At 46.3% G+C, this 17357-nt stretch overlaps 1 protein-coding gene across 1 annotated transcript in view; it reads left to right on the top strand.

Moving 5' to 3' along the window:
* Window positions 1-17357, top strand: part of COL9A3 (collagen type IX alpha 3 chain) — a 322714-nt gene that overhangs the window by 152429 nt on the left and 152928 nt on the right. Inside the window, exons 25-26 of the mRNA XM_069650770.1 lie at window positions 7532-7567; window positions 8908-8952. Coding sequence (XP_069506871.1) covers window positions 7532-7567; window positions 8908-8952 — 81 coding nt within the window. The remainder of the gene's footprint in view (window positions 1-7531; window positions 7568-8907; window positions 8953-17357) is intronic.

Genomic DNA, 17357 nt, shown 5'->3' with positions numbered 1-17357 from the left:
CAGACCTCAATCTTCAACCATTAATACCACAATCACCAGTCATTTCTGCCTTAAACGTACTTATCCACGTCTGAATCTACAGTCATTCACACCTCAATATGGAGTAATTTGCACCTCAAGCCTCACTCTTTTGTACCTCTGTCTTCTGTCACACATACTTCATTCCTCAGTAATTTTTGCTTTAATTTTCACCGATTGGTACCAGAATCTGCAATAATGTGGACCTCATACCTCAGCGGGCTAATACATTCACTAAAGAAATCTGTGTGTAACCTGAAGATCACAGGCTACACACCCACTGACAGCTTTCCCAAGTCCATGAAATGAGTTCGATTGAGTTTGGTAAGATAACTGTTGGGAAACATTCCTCTTTACTGCACCTTTCCTTCCATTTCTACGGACCCCCAAACGTTTTGCTTTTATTTTGTATATTACCTGTTCTTTTTACAGTGCAGTGAAGCCTTAAGCTTCCCTACATTGGCTTTTGATAATCTGTTATGGGGAAACTGACATGTCGTTCAGGCGGTCAGTACTGGGAAACATTGTTTCTGTTAGTCTAGTTACTTTGTTACTTCTTTTAGTAACTTTTTACCACTGGTGGTAGTTTTTATCATTGTACAAATGCAGCTTACAATGCAGTACAATGGGGTACACTTTTTGCTTTGCCCTAGACTAGCACCCAGAGGATGTTTGGTTACTCTAGGTGTGCTAAATTGACAAGCTGGTGGCAGCAGTGACCTTTTACCATTTATTGGTGCATTTCGTTTTAGCCTTACTGCGTTTGGCTACAAACGGTGGCTAGTGGTCAAACATGGCCATGCCACAAGGTTTTTCGCTTGTCCTTTGGCCATCTTATCTTTAACCCTTCTTCCTGGCCTGTGAGGTCATGAAAATCCTTATATTGACCTCCAGTGCTTGGGAAAGCAGAGGCTTTTGACTGGCTACTGGAGGGCTATGGTGTGTTTGCTGCCAGGAAGTGGGCTGGGACTGCTTGGTCCCAATCCGCAAACTGGTGCCAGTGAGTCTGAGTGGTATGCATGAGTTTTGCCACCAGTGGTCCTGATTGGACCACTGCTGGTGTGTGTACGGGGCACATCTTGCATTGGCTAGTGGGAGCTGCCGCTCTTACCTGGCTTTTAGTATAAGATCTTTCTAAAGAGATCCTTGAAGAAACTGAAGGGGCCAAGACAACTGTCCAGCTACAAGACTTGCGAGGAGACTGTGGACCCGTCGGAAGAAGGCGTGGTGACCAACTTCTGCTGCTGCCCTGGTAGAGCACTGTCCTGTGGAAAATCTCCAGCAGCCCTGCAAAGGAGCTGTGACACCTGGTGTGGAGGGAACATCCATTCTCGATGTCAGCTCGGAGTCCTACGAAGAAGAACCTTCGTAGGTGCCCCAGGACTGCCTGTGGCTGACCAGCTCCGGGCTTGGGGTACCCTGCTGCAGATGTTGCTGTTCTGAGTTGAAGCCTGGAACATGGGGGATCTTCAACTTGTGCAACAAGACTTACCTCTGCGAATTGTTGTGGTCCTAGCATCAAGGGGACGCAAGATAGGAGGGAAAGTCTGACTGCGACAAGTAAATCCCTTTGCGTCGCCATGCATTGGTGGCCATCGTCTGAAACTGCTTACCCAAGTCCATTCCTGTCCTAAGAGGGGCCCTGTATCGAGTTCTGCTGCATTCTTCAACTGGGAGACCTTACACCAGCATTAGACACCGACTGAGAGCTGCTCGAACCTGCAAACCCTGGGAATCAAGGGCTGAGGTGGACGGTAGGAAAAGCGACCTTGGACCTGCTTCTGTGAAGAATCGGAGTACATGGGGTGAGTTGTAGCAATATTTACCTGAACCCCTTTGCTCCCTTTTAAAAGTTTGGTAACTTTTAGAAATGTTTAGGTTACTTTGGCTTTGCCATTGCTTGTTCACACAAGCACTCCAAAAGTTGGGAACACGTTTGTTAGCTAGTTTAACTCGTCCCCTGGCACTTGGAACTGTTCACTGGACCCCAGAGACTCTACCTTTATTTTTTCCAGCTTCTCAAAACTGTATGGAACTTTGCTGAACTTTTGGGGACAATGCCCCATACATTTTAGGGCTCGACTTCTGGAGTTAGGATTTAATCTATGTGGACTAGTAGTGCTAATACTAATCTGTACCTTCCTTTTCAGGGGTTTGATATGTATTTTGCCTTACTCCCATAATTGTATATATGAATCTAATTTTTAGCATTGAGTGATAATATTACCTGTTAGTAGTAATTTTCACTGTTATTTGGCCATAAGTACAGAAGTATTTTTACACCTGTTTGTCTAGGTATGTTCCTTGACTATTTCACTGTGTGTGTGCTCATTGTGGACCCCGTTCACGATCACCACCTCTTGAGGCTTAGCCTAGACCACTCGCCCTGCTACCAGTGGCGGCTGGTGAACTTTGAAAGTGGTGGTGCCTAACATTTTTTTAATTAAGTGCAAGTGTGTAGTGAGCAAGCCCGACTCCATTAAGGCAGGTTTGGGATGCTTCTCCCCCCGATATTTCTTTGTTTTTTAAATAAGTGGAAATGGTGCATTTTCCATCACAATTTTCACTTATTTGTTGAACATGCCAGACATGGGAGCACAAGCTCACTCAGTCAGTGTGAGACTCATTGAGTGTGAATATTACTCCTTGGAGCATTTAAGTCTCACACCTCATACAGTGTCATTTATTGGAGGAAGTCCCATGTCTTAGAGCACAAGATCATTCACTGGGAGGTAATCCCACACATGAGAGGGTTCCATGTAATAATATCCCTGCAAAAATGTCGCCATACAAGAATGGTGCCATTTATTTGCGGCAATATTACCCCATGGAACTTGCGGAGGACACCCTTGCAACCCCCATATTATTTTTAAGGGAGTGGGGGACACCCCTGAAACCCTGCTCCCATTTACCCCATAAATTATCCCCATAAATAATGGCGCCTATGCCGTTTCCCGGCGACTATATGTATGGCAACATTATTTATGGGGATAATATTACCTGATACCCATGAGAGTACAGTTTCACTATTGATCAGTCCTATTTACCCTTCAGAAATTAAGGAGAGTTAACTGCGTGTAACATTGAAGCTACACCAGCACAGTTGCATGATTAGAATGTGTAAAGAAGTTAGATGACCCCAAACAAGTAAGTTTGCCCCTCCCCCAGTCTCAGAAGTTAGCGCCCCCCCTAACATTTGTAGGGTTAGTCCCTCCCCCCCGAAATTTCGAAGGCGCACTCCTGAAACTTGTAGATGTGTCTTGGCTGTTAGGGGGACCTTTGCCCTTTTCATTGAAAAGGGTCCCCAACACAAAGCAGACACATCCACAGCAGCTAGCTCTGCTGACAGTGAAACTGCAGTGCTTTCCCAAAGATTTTCGGAAAGCATTGCAGTTTCACGTTGGTTGCTTTTAAATTGTTGTACATATTGGAAATATTCCTTTCTCCAAGAAGAAATTAATATTTGCGGTATATATGTATATATATATATATATATATATACACAAAAATGTAAAAGAAACGTGGTGACTCCACTGGTGCGGCAGACAGTGCAGTACTATGGGCAGGGTGAAACTGAAACGAGGGACTTACTTGTGCTTGAAAGCACACAAATCCCTCATTTTACCCTGGGCCTGCCCTGTACAACACGAGTTCACACAGTCACTGGCAGGCAAATACACTGCTGATTCTGCAATGGCGTTCTTAATTAACCTGAGTTACTCAGGCTGATTAACAAAAAAGCGATTGCCGAATCGTAAATGAAGGTGGACTAAGTAAGAAAGGCAGCTGAATTATTGCCGATTCTGCAGTGCAGGCTGATTAACAAAAGTACTGCTGATTCGGCAGTGCGTTTCTTAATTAACCCGTACGTTTATCAGGCTTATTTAGAAATGCATTGCTGATACTGCAGACTACTCCCATCTCCTGCCGGGCCACCAGTGCACCCTGGAGGCACGTGGCTGTGTTTTATTTTCTCTCCTAGGCCCCGCCGTATGTGTGGGGTTCCAGCAGGCTCCTCACCCACTCAGGAGAACTGAGGGAGGGAGGGACCATGTCCCAGTCCAAGCCTCAGCCTGGGACAGAGACCTAGCCCCACCCTCAACCTCAACCCCCTGCCCCCTATCCTATATCTTGTACAGACTGGGGTGGGGTCTGCAAATTGTGATCCCACCCTTGCCTGTATGAGGGACAGGGGGAAGGGTCAAGAGCAAAGTATGCCTTGTGGGCGTTTCTTTCTTAACCCCCCCATGCATCCTTTAGAGCCATGCTTACACTATATTAGTTTGTCCAGTGGGGATGGCTCGTTAGAGCGCTCCCCACTGCACATTCAGTGCAGCCATCATGAGTGACAAGTTGTTACTCATGGACATGGTGGGGAATGGTGGGTGGCCCCCTGTGGACCAGCCACCACTGCTTGCTACTTTGAAATGGTTTGGCTTAAGCTCCCAGAGTTGTCTCTGTCACAATAAAGGTTGGCCTTCTATACATCTGTCCACCAGGCCAGAGTACAGAAAATCAGTCCTAACAATAACATCTTTTATTAAAGCGTTAAATCATTAGCGTTCAAATGAAGTATCGTCATTCATCTTTACTCATTTGTTGTTCAATCTTCACTCATTCAGACCTTAATCATTAATGATTTGCACCTCAATCTTCAGCCATTTGTACCTCGATCATCACCCATATTTATATGCGTGTTCATTCATACCTCAAAACTCACTTATCTATACCTAAAATCATAAGTAATATTACCTCCGGTTCATTCATTGATACCTCAGCTTTTATTCGCCAATCTTCCATTATATGAACCTAAATATTCAGTAAAAAATATCTTAATCATACCGCATTTGCACTTCAATCTCCACTTATTCATACAAGACTCTTCCTTTATTAAAATTTCAATTAAATTATTAATCTTTTATACCGCCCTCAATACCAAGACCAGTGTCTAATCGCAGGACCGGGATTCGAACCTGTACTGCTCTGCGTTGTTTCGCTTACAAAACAAAAGCATTGCCGCTGAGCTATCTTCCCGGTCAACTTTGGCCAATCGTTCGTCAACGTGTACATTAACCATCAATCATTATTCATACAGCCATACCTAAGGCTTCACTCATTCTTCACTAATGCGTTCCTGTCCCATCACTCATTTTATCTTCACGGCTTGTCTTCAGTCATAAATACCTCAATCATCACTCTTTCATACCTCACTTTTCAATCATTCATAACTCAATCTTTACTAATTCGTACCAACAGGATTACCTTCCCCAGTTCTGAATCTCTCTCACTCACACTTCAGTATCCTCTTTGGTAAACACCCATCTTCACCCACTCTCCAATTCAAGTAGATTGTGTTGTTATTGTGCTTGTACCGCACCAAAGCCCGTAGGCATCCACTTGCCTTAACAGGTTGTTCACATGTTGACAAAGTTATACAGTCACACTTCAGGCTGGCTTACCTGGTTCACTCAACCTCCATCTTTACTCACTCGCAACCTAATCCTCATTCTCGCCCCATCCCTCAGTGTACCTCCGTCTTTACTCACTTGCGACTCTGTCCATATTCTCGCCCATCCCTTAGTCTACCTGCGTCTTTACTCACTCGCGACTCGGTCCACATTCTCGCCCATCCCTGAGTGTACCTCCGGCTTTACTCACTCGCAGCCTGGTCCTCATTCTCGCACATCAGTCAGTGTACCTCCGTCTTTACTTGCTTGCGACTCAGTCGCCATTCTCGCCCATCCCTCAGTGTGCCCGCACCTTTACTCACTCGCGAGTTACTCTTCATTCCCGCCCATCCCTCGGTGTACCTCCGTCTTTGCTCACGTGCGACTCAGTCCCCATTCTCGCCCATCCCTTTACTCTACAGTGTAAATCATTATTTACTGTCAATCGTACCTGAGTCAGAATGCTCGACCCCACCTCAGCTATCCCCAGCCCCTTATTGTTCAGTCTCTTCACAGTGCTTATTCACTCGTCCTTCTTACACGAGCACTTCGCTGTTGCCTCATTTCCCACCTACACCTCTCTCCTGGCTGTGCATTTCCGCTCTCCTCTCCTGCACACATCTCAAAGCAGACCTCGCTGCGCACAGTCTGTCTACATCTACTGTCGATACATAAAAAGGCTCCTTGTTCAGGGCCTATTTTGGACACATAAATGCTATGTAAACAGCAGCGGAGACCCTTACAAAGCTTCTTCTATGTCAGAGCAGCTGGGTCAGGTTACTGCAAATGTCTGCGAGCCCCAGGAGGGGCCCAGGCCCCGGAATAGCGGATCTGAGAAATATACATCAAACCCAAGGCCCATCCTGCGAAGAAACAAGCGCCTTTTCATACAGCCCGTTTACTGACCCCAGAGTCATATTAAGAAAATATGAGGGGCCCCGTTCAGTAACTCTACTGTATTGGGAAAAGCCCCACCAGGCTCACAACTACAGCAACCTCACGTCAATACTCGGCCTGATTTATATTCCGGAAGCTGTCCAGTGTCATTGAAAGGGCCTGTTGGGCCCTGAATGCATCCCTATTCAGAGTAAGGGCCACATTTCGATTTACACAGACTTTTTTACACAGGCCGCCGGCGGTAAAGTCCCACTACGTCCGTGCATGTCTACCTGTCTGCACTGCTGAGGTGGTATTTCTGGAATATCGATGGTGGTAAATCACCCAAACCAGAATAGGGCGGTTGGTACATCTTGCAGTACTTTGCGAATATAGCAGAATTGACCATGCCCACCCAAAAATGAATCTGACCCGAAGTCGTTTCAAATGATGATTGATATTTACTGCAATATATGGTATATCTGGGTATCTTCTCTTATGGCACAGGTGCTAACAATGCAAATATATACATTTAAAACATAAATAAATATATCGTATATGATATGTGTGTATGTATTTTACTGCAGTAGTCAGGGGTGGACTAAGAACTAAAAGGAATCATTTTCAAAGTGGCCCCAAATGACACATTTTCATCAAGACTAACCCTTTTCCTGTGTGAAAATGTGGAAATAAAAAAGGTTACCACACGAAAGAGGCCCAGGATGCAGAGGCCTACCGGTTAACCTCCAGAGTTCCCTATAGGCCAGTCCACCCCTGGCTATAGCTCAATTCTTGTGAATATGTGCTGTAGTATGAGTTAAAGATTAGTTTGTAGTTTGATAGATATTCTGTGCATTGAGTGCTAGTAGGAGTATGTCAGCTCCTGCCTAACCAACATGTAGGAAAGCTACTGTTATAGTGAAAAAGTATGCTTTAATGTTTGCCCATGGAGGGAGTGCTAGACTGGAGCCTTCAAGGCGCTGGGTGAAATAGTTATAAGATTTGCCTGCCAGCATGACTGGTCGCCCTTAAGGGAATGAAGGCGAGTGTTAGTCCTGGCTGAGTTGCCACTCCCAAGCTTTGTGCTTGGGAAACTTGACTCTGTCAGGTCCGTTCGTGCTGTGATCGCAAACACTTGGCTGATTGTTCCGTTTCTCTCTCCCTTTTCCCGCTCTCTCCACATCTTCCAGGGTCCCGTCGGTGTTTCGGGTCCCAAAGGAGGTCAGGTAAGAAACAATTTGATTCTTCTTGAAACAGTCATTTTGTATTCATAGGCAAGTGCTGGTTTTAACTTTCCTACTAAACCCCTATCGTGGGCCTTCTACGCTGAGGTGGACTCGCCCTGTTGGGTTAACGAGGGGACATTTCAGCAGAGACTTGGTGAAGTGAGTCGCGGTGAACATGGCTTAAGGGACATACAGCACTGAGAGTTGAAAGGTTCGCCCTGCACAAAAGGCATACAGGGTGGGCCCAGTGCAGGCCTCCAAAATGACCCAGGAACACGCCAGCACAAAGGTGTACTTGTGCGTCCTGTGTAAATCCAGCAAAATGCACCCGCTTATGGATTCAAAACAGGGGCTACCGCATTTTAAAAGGGCTCGCTCCAGTACACAAGCTGAGTGGCCGACCCTCTATGAAATAGGACAGAGATATCAATGCCCGTGTCCTGCATGTTCTGTTTCAGGTCTGTCTGAAACACACAGGCATGTGCTGCCCATGTGTGTCCGTCACCCGTAGGCACGTAGCATGTTCTACTTATCTGTCAACATCTATGTTCTGCCCATGTAACCGTGGCGCTGGAAGGCTTGTGGTATTTTCAGTCGCATACTTATCTAGAGCGCCATGTTTGTCTGACACCGCTTGGCTGCGGCATGTTCTGTGCCATGTTGGACAAACATCTCTGTGTAATGTGCCCATATGCTTCACACCAACAGGTTTTCTGTGGCTTGTACTGTTATTTCTCTTGTTTTGCTGACAACGGTGTGCTTTTAGTATGTCCTTTCCCATGTTGGTCTGGCTGCCATTGCTTTGTAGCATGTGTATCTGACATCCGTTGCCTTGTAGCATGCTCTTTCCCGTGTTAGTCTTGCACCTCTATGCCTGGAACATAGTCCATTCCTTTCAAGTCTGACCCCCAGGGGCTTGCTTTGTGATCTGTCCCTTGTCAGCTTGACCCCCATATATATATATGTCTGTCCTTGAGGGCATGCACGTTCAGTGTTTGGGTAGCGATGCATCAATATCGGGGCGACCCCCTGCAAAAGCATCCACAATCGGGGGTGAAAGAAACAATCACGGACTCAGTGTCCAGTCCATGCAGGGTCATCGTGGGTTGGGGTAATTTCTCTAGTGGTCGTGACGGGCTGTAGCCCCACCATCCACTGTGGAAAAAGAAGTTGTCATGGTCAGAAAATGTCTGAAAACTGACCAGAAGGGCAACAAGGAGGCCATGGGGGTTGGAGGACAGCGCTGAGGGATGCAAGTAGGCCCAACGCCTGAGTAGCCTGCTGCAAGGAAAACGAAAGCAGCCACTACTTGTTCATTCTATTTTCTTTTCATTTTTAAGGGCATGGCGGGTGCAGACGGACTACCGGGAGAAAAGGGGGAGCTGGTAAGTGTTAATCTATAGAGAAACCACGTGAAAATATGCAGTATATAAAGTTGAACTTGCAGAACAGCCAATGCGTATAGTTCTGAATTGTGCTTTGGTGCTTGGTACTTTCAGAAATGCTATCAGTGAGTATGCAGTCCTATCATGTGCTATGCGCTATGGATACAAAACGGGTTAAGAAATGGCCTTTATCACCTGGCTTTAAAATCTGGTAACGGGAAAAGAAAAGTTGCTGGCAATGAGGACCCCAATATCCAATGGTATATCTTTCCACCACTACTAAACCTTACATGTATGTGAAAGCATAGGGGTGAGACACCAAAGTGATTCCTCGCCCCCAAGGAACCTGCAGTTAATACGCTAGGAGGATACGACCAATATGTTCCTATATTGATGGGGTGTTGGCATTTTAAGGCAAAGTTGGGAGGTGGGCTTTCCCCTTTAGAGTGGCAGCCTTTAAATGACGATTACCGGCCATATTTCAGCTCTATGTCAATGATCCCACTTCAAACAAACCATATCTGAGGAAACATATACATAACCCACAAGTTCCGTCGTCGCATTATGATCTGTTTTCTTCTGTTTGAGCGATCCCTTTGAGACACCTTTGTATGCTGTGGCACACTATCATTTTGGGGCTAGGGGTGGTATTAATGCAGACACCAAATCATAGAAGAGTAATTAACAGCAGAATAATGAGTGTGCAGGGCACATTTATAACGGGCAGGCACCAGATAAGTCAGTCAGACCAACTTCATTTCTTGACTATAGAAGGAATGCTTTAGATATTGGTTTTGGAAAAGACAATGATCCACAGAGTGCAATTGGGTGGATTGCAACCTGTATGGTCATCTATGAGCCTCTGTGCTTCTTGTAGTGGGTTGTGCCGAAAGTGCGCTGTTTTCAGCATTTGTCCCAGCTCCCCCCGTAATGCCGGTGTTGACCTGGAAGGCACACGTTATGGGCAATGCTGCATGGGCATCCCACAAGCGAGGCAGGGTAACTGCTGTTACCATCGGCAGCTGGGAGAGGGGCAGCCCCAACCTCCTCTGTGCCTGCTCCTCTCCTCCCCCCAGCTATGGAGACACGCAGTCTCGGCAGCACAAAGCCACGGAAGGGTAAGGTGCGAACAGTCATCTCACCCTTCCTCCAAACACCAAGGTGCTAAGCACCATAAGGAAAACAACCGACAGTCGGCTATCCGGCTGGGGGTTGCAACAACAGCAGCCCCAGCACATACACAACAAAGACCCAGGGCCTCCCTGGGTCCTATAAATATGAGCAGCATGCTCAGAGTAAACACAATCTGTTTGTGGACCCTGAACGGGGACCCAAGTAAACAGGAGGTTCACTGTTTACTCATTGTCTTCCAAATCTTCTTGCTTCTTTAGCAAATCTTGAAGTTCGCTGTACATCGCAGCGTCTTTTTTCCTTCCTGAACATTGTACTGTTCAAAGCAATTGCATCTGCAGCCTTAACGAAGGAAGAAGAGGCAACCGAACAGCCAGCGCGGACGGCGTCAATTTCAACATCTCGGCATAAAGGAAAAGCGAGTGGCGAGCGTGTCCAAAACAAAACAAACAAAGACGTGTGCTGCAGAATCATCCTAAGCCGGTGCAAACGAAGGAGAGAGAGGCACCCGAGCAGCCCAGCGCGGACGGCGTCCGATTCAACAATTTACAGGCATAAAAGACCATGGGGCCCAAACGGAAAGCACGGGCACCCGCAACACCGGTGCAAAAGCCCAAATCACCACAATTTTTAGCAGCCATTGAAGCGGCAGAGCACTACGGATGGGCATGGGTTAGAGAAAACATGTACGGCCTACCTAGGGAAGGAATTACCAGCCCACCCAGCCAAGATGAGGGTTCTGCACCATCAAAAAGGAGAAAAGTATCTGAAGGCGCCAAAAAAGGTAACAAAAATTTGTCAAAACTATGCGAGAATGTAGCGGAATTACAGCAGCTAATGGTAGAAGTAAGGGGGAAACAGACACCGCCCACAAGGGAACCTGGGGCCTCAAACCCTACCATCGCAGTAGAACCTACAATAACGGTTGTCAACCCACCCGTAACACTACCTACAGCAATCCCGCCACAATAAGTACAGCAGTTGCCAGTAGCACCCACAGCTCTAAATACAACAGTCTCCACAACTCCATCAACAGACTCAGCAGGTGCTCTAAAAGCATGGGCAATCCCCAGCGCAGACAACACGGGCGTGACAGGGACACCCGGCGGCAATACAACTGACATTGTAACAATCTGTAATGCACAGTTAGACTAAAAAATGAAATCTTTCCAAACAGAGATATTAAATAGATACAAAACATGCCTGGCATGGAACATTGATATCACAATCAAAGAAGCCATATGGGTCAAGGAATGTATAGAAATCTTTTCCTTAATAGAAGCCCAACGCAAAGGGAAAGACGCTTTCAGAGAACCCAAAAAGATAGAAGAAAAAGCTATTGCCAGAAACGCCCAGGTCGAACAAAATTGGCACAACTGGTTACAAGCCCTTGCCATTTTAGCAACAATTTATGAAGAAAAATTCCACATGGACGGTAGGAAGATCTGGGCATACGTTGATAAAATAAGGGAAGTAAAAGTAACCCAGAGGGGGAAGACATGGCTAGCACATGACATCAGATTTAGGAGGAGCATGTCAGAAAGGCCGGCCATTGAGTGGGATGAAGTCCAGAACGATTTATACACCCTTAACGCCGAACCTCCCCAGGAAGAAGATGCCATTCATTCTCCTTCCAAAAATAGCAAAAATTTGCAAGTAAACAAATCCAATGACAATGATAAACACAAAAAAGGGGAGCAGCCCTTTCGTAAGAACCAGCCTTGGGCGGCTAAAAATAATGCCCACAGACAGAACAAACAGCAGGCTGCCAAATTCAACATCCCGTGCAGAAATTTTGGGAAAAACCAGTGTACACGGGGCAAAGAATGCTGGTACAAACACGCCTGCACAAACTGCAACGGCGACCATGCAGCAAGCAACTGCACCAGACTACCAGCCAAGAAAGAATGATACCCCAATTTTAGAACCAGGATGAACACCCATCAACCTGGGCAACTTTTAGGGACGCCCTAAACAACTACCCAGACAAGGAAACCAGCAGGATACTATGGCAGGGTTTCACCAAAGGTTTTTCCATCCCATTTAAGGGCTCTGGGTCACACACCATCCCGATGAACCTGAAGTCAGCCAGGGATAACCCCCAGATAGAAACCAAAATCAAGAAAGAACTGCAACTAGGTAGGATAGCAGGTCCCTGGGAAGGCATGCCTTTAAAGAACTATTTAATATATCCACTAGGCCTGGTCCCCAAAAAAGAACCCGGGAAAATGAGGCTAATCCATCATCTCTCCTACCCCAAAGGCCAGTCTTTAAAGGACAGCATCCCACACACAGAATCCGCCGTATCTTACACACATTTACAAGAGGCGGTAAGGCTCATACAAGAGTGCGGCAGAAACGCCTTAATGGCCAAACTGGACATCGAATCTGCTTTCAGACTTTTGCCAGTCCACCCAGATTCACAGCAGTGGCTAGGTTTCACTTTTAACAACAAACTCTATGTAGATAGATGCCTCCCCACGGGGTGCGCAGTATCCTGTGCACTATTTGAGCAATTCAGTTCCTTTTTCCAATGGGTTTTCCTAAAGCAGAGACCAGGGACAAAAATAGTGCATTACCTAGACGATTTCATGGTCAAGAGGCCACCAAACTCCGGGGAATGCGGCAGGGCTTTAGCAAAACTTGAGCACATGGCCGCACATTGGGGAATTCCCCTAGCGAAGGAAAACACCACCAAACCAGACACAAACATAATTTTCCTGGGCATCGAAATAGACACAGCAAAGGGGCTCTGCAGAATCCCCAAAATAAAAATAGTAGAACTCCTGTTAAAATACAAAACCTGATAACGAAAGAAAAGGGGACAGTAAAGGAAATACAATCCTTAGCAGGCAGCCTCTATTTCGCATCCAGAATAATACCTCAAGGGAGGATATTTTCCAGAAGCCTAGAGTTCAAAATCAAATCACTCACCAAACCACACTTGCATATCCGGCTAGGCAGAGAGGTGAAACAAGACCTGGAAACATGGGGAAAATTCCTCCAAGATTTCAACGGGTCTTTACTTTGGGGAACGCCTTTAAATACCTGATCAAACAGGGTCCTATACACCGACGCAGCCGGGAGCAAGGGGTTTGGAACCATACTAGACTCCGAATGGGTGGCAGGACACTGGCCCAATTCATGGCAAGCAGCATGGTGGACAAAAAACATCACCCTACTAGAAATATTTCCCATCTGGCTAACATTACACATCTGGGGCAGGTGACTGGCGAATGCGGAACTTTTGATCTGGTGCAATAACATGGCTGTAGTGGGCTCCATAAACAGAAGGTCTACGAAATGCCCTTTAGTACTGAAAGTATTACGAGCCATTACAACAGTCACACTACAAGAAAACGTTGTAGTCAAAGCGAAGCACATTTCAGGGGCAGATAATAACATTGCTGATGCCTTATCTTGCTTCCAGTGGACAAGATTCCGAGAGCTAGCGCCGCACGCCCAAGAACAGATGACGCCAATACCAGCAGAATGCTGGGCAATAATGGGAAGACAAGAATAACGGCATCAACGCCAGCGCCAGAGAGCACAGGCCGAGATGCCCAACGAAAACCAGGCACCTCTAAAACGGGTGCCAACAACACATTGGCATCAACGCCAGCACCAGAGAGTGCAGGTCGAGATGACCAATACAAAACAGGCACCTCTAAAACGGGTGTCAACAACACATTGGCATCAACGCCAGCGCCAGAGAGCCCAGGCCGGGATGCCCAACAAGAATCAGGCACATCACCAACGGGTGCCAACAACCTCACAGGCTTCCTAACAGAGATGGCAGAGAGGGCAGTGGCAAGCACTACTGCAACACAGTACAGTAAGTGTTTGCAAACAGTATTTAAGGCCACAAGTGTAAACCACGTAGAATTAATAACGATTAAAGATATAGAAGTATTTTTAAAATGGGCTCGGGAACAAGGTTTCAAAAGGGATTGGGCTAAAAGACACCTGGTGGCAATTTCATATTTTACAAAAATACGGGGCGATTCAGACCCCACCCAGAACGCCCTCATCTCTTATGTAATGAAGGGATGGGGCAGAATAGAGGGTGCCCAAGTGGACACCCGCCGACCCCTTGATTTCAGCAAACGGGTGCAGATAGCAAGCCATATGGAAGCCACATGTTGGCACCCATACGAGATAATGTTTTTTAAAACAGAGTGTTAACATAGAAATGCAACAGTCGAAAACGGGTGCAAAAAGAACCATCAACATTTGTTGCATTGATGAAGCAACAAACTGTCCGGTTTGCATCACCAACCTCTATTACGCACAACGACCCAAAGTGGGGGGGGGGTTTTAATCCACAAGGATGCATCGGCTCTAAGCCGCTACCAATTCAAAGGAGTGCTGATAAAAGCAATCAGCAAAGCAGGGTGGGATCCCAAACAGTTCGGCACCCATTCCTTCAGGATAGGTGCCGCCACTGCAGCATGTCAGGGAGGCCTAACACTGCAACAAAAAAAAACATAGGGGGATGGAAGTCAGACTGTTATAAAAGATATATCAGACCACAACTGATATAGCCATCCTCCCTCAAATTTTCTTTTCTTTTCCCTCCCTCCCACCACCACAGAAACAACAGGCGAATCGAGGACCACACTCCGATCAGCATGGATAGTTGGCCACTCATTCGTTTTCAGGACAGGCAGATGGGCAGAAGAGACTAAAGAAGGGCCACCTTTCAGAAACACCATTACTTCATGGTGGGGATACAGAGGCCTACGGTGGGCCGACGTCCACGAAACACTAGCAGAATTGGTGGCATACAGGGACCCCCCCCAGAATTCTTGATCATTCATCTAGGGGGCAACGACCTAGTCAACACGGCTAGACGCATCCTATGCGAAGAAATCTGCTCCTCCCTAGCAGGCTTTTCGCACAACTGGAGGGGTACTGAAATATACTTCTCAGCCATCTTAAATGCTAGGGGCCAACTGCTACAAATCTGTAGACATATCCAGAAGAAAATTGAACAGGGGGATAGAGAGATTCTGTATGACAAGAGGACTGGGTTTCATAAAACACTCAGCCATTCCACTAGGCAACCCAGACCTCTTTCTCCACGACGGCACCCATTTGTCTAACCAGGGCATGGAGCATTTCTTTCGGGAAATCAATGCAACACTTGCTCACAGGGGCTCACAGGGGCTGTCTCTAGGGCATACTCTTGGGGGAACACGGTCAGCCGCACAACCTGCCCGTGTGTGGCGGCACGGGTCAGAGGGGGTAACCTCAGGACCCGGTGCCCAAAAGTATGATACCATCATGATATGTGATATTGTGTATTTGCCATAACTCATATCTGTACAATAAAATCCTACTGCCTTTTATTGCCAACACTTGACGCAAGTTGTGAGCCTATCATTATGGGAGAGGGTTTGGGGTTTGGCCAATACTAATGCATGCATATGGGTTCAGCAGTTATGGCACAGACCGCTTGTGATACTGGGCTGTTTGATGGTGCACGTAGACTGAGAAAGAACAGCCGACAGCTGAACCAGGCAAAACCCAGTGAGTTTGCCCTGTATAGATGCCAAAATAAACTCTTGTCAACAGAACGCTAAAGATGTTAACCTCTTTGCCTTAGACAAATAAAAACGTTCTACATTAACAGAGGGCAGCACAGAATTCTGAGGTTTTTTGCTTTATGGTATACTGCCTGTCGGTATCACCTTGATACCAACATCTGCCAGTAGGCCTTAGCGGGACACTTTGCCCATCTTTACATTTTCAGAGTAATGGGCCTTGAAATGGATTACTATAGAGAGAAGAGTGATAACACAGTATAGCTGCCTGCCAAGTCCCTCCCCACATCCTCACTCCAAGAAAACATTACAAGTAATCACTATTGCAACCCTTGTACCCTGTACCTACAAACACCCCTTGTATCAGACTTCCGGGATATCAATACCGGGACAGGAGACTGGAGTGCTTTTGTGTAGCATAAAATATACAATGTGGAAGCCCAAGGAGAACAGGGTGTCACTCCTGCACCCCAGTTCCCTGCCCCTTGCTAGCAAAGTTACTTTCCTCTCCATATGCAATTAATTCTCGATATTAAGACAAAAGGTGGAGCTGGTGGGTTAGTCATCTAAAGAAAAGGGGCCTTTAGCACTAGGCGTCGATATTAACTTTAGTGGGTAACATGTACTTACATCCCAGGCCCTTCAATTCGTAATCATGAGAGTATTGCAAAGCACACACTAACAGCAACATAGAAAGAGTGCTAAGCCCAAACACCAGAAATGTTCTTGAGTACGATCTCAGCAAACTGAGCATTTCATCTCGAAATGACATCCACTGCACAGGCATTGCAGAAAGCTTGCAGAACCACACACTTGGATACCATACAGAGTGCATCAGTAGCACATGTGTTGTGTCCCTGGAATGCCAATCAGTGGAATAAACCCGTTTTTGCTGCACATGTAGGCCATTTTAGGAGACACCCGCTTGACCATGTACAACTTCAGAATATCGGAGGCAACAAACATGCAGCAGTGGCTTAGAAGTCTGAACCTTTTTTGTGGCAATTAGAAGTCTGTTGGGGCACAAACCATAAGTGACCAGGCCTTACAGAAGATCGAAAGGACTTCATGCCATCCAAATTAAGTCAAAACATTAGGGGCATCTCCGAATAGGAACTGAATCTATGTGCCTGAGATACCACGGGGGTCATTATAACTTTTTTGGTGCCGTTACTAAATGCAGTAACTTGGAGGGTACACACGATTCAGAGTCACGCGGACCCTTTAGTTTTTCCTCTTTCTGGATTCCCATAGGACTCCCTAGGGAGTTACACAAGTCGATCTGCTCACGATAGAAGAGAATCGCAGATGCTTCTTACCTCGAATCGAGGGAACAACAGAAAGTTCTGTGGACAATAAGACTTTGCTCTTCTGATACAAGAGATTTGAATATGCCTTTCCACCAATACCACTAGGTTCACTGATGGTATACAGTGCTATTGCACCCACGCAGAGCTGATTCTCACGAATCAAGCAAATGTCAGCGTGTCCACAAAAGTAATTGTTGATGGATGGCAGACTATGAATCATAGATTGGCTAGGAACATTTCCGTTTCCAATTTGAGCATGTTGAATTTAGCAGCATGACTCCCGGGGTCAAAGAATTGGGCCCTTGGAACATGTCCCCAATGTCCATACCCATACTGCTGATACCAGATGACCTACAACAAGAACATGTAATGCTAGCAATTGAAAAAGGTTTACCTTAATGTTGTCAACAAAAGCGAA

Source organism: Ambystoma mexicanum, chromosome 3p (genome assembly GCF_040938575.1).
Source record: "Ambystoma mexicanum isolate Mex_15411 chromosome 3p, UKY_AmexF1_1, whole genome shotgun sequence".
Classification (NCBI taxonomy): domain Eukaryota; kingdom Metazoa; phylum Chordata; class Amphibia; order Caudata; family Ambystomatidae; genus Ambystoma; species Ambystoma mexicanum.
This window is presented reverse-complemented; position numbering and strand designations above follow the sequence as displayed.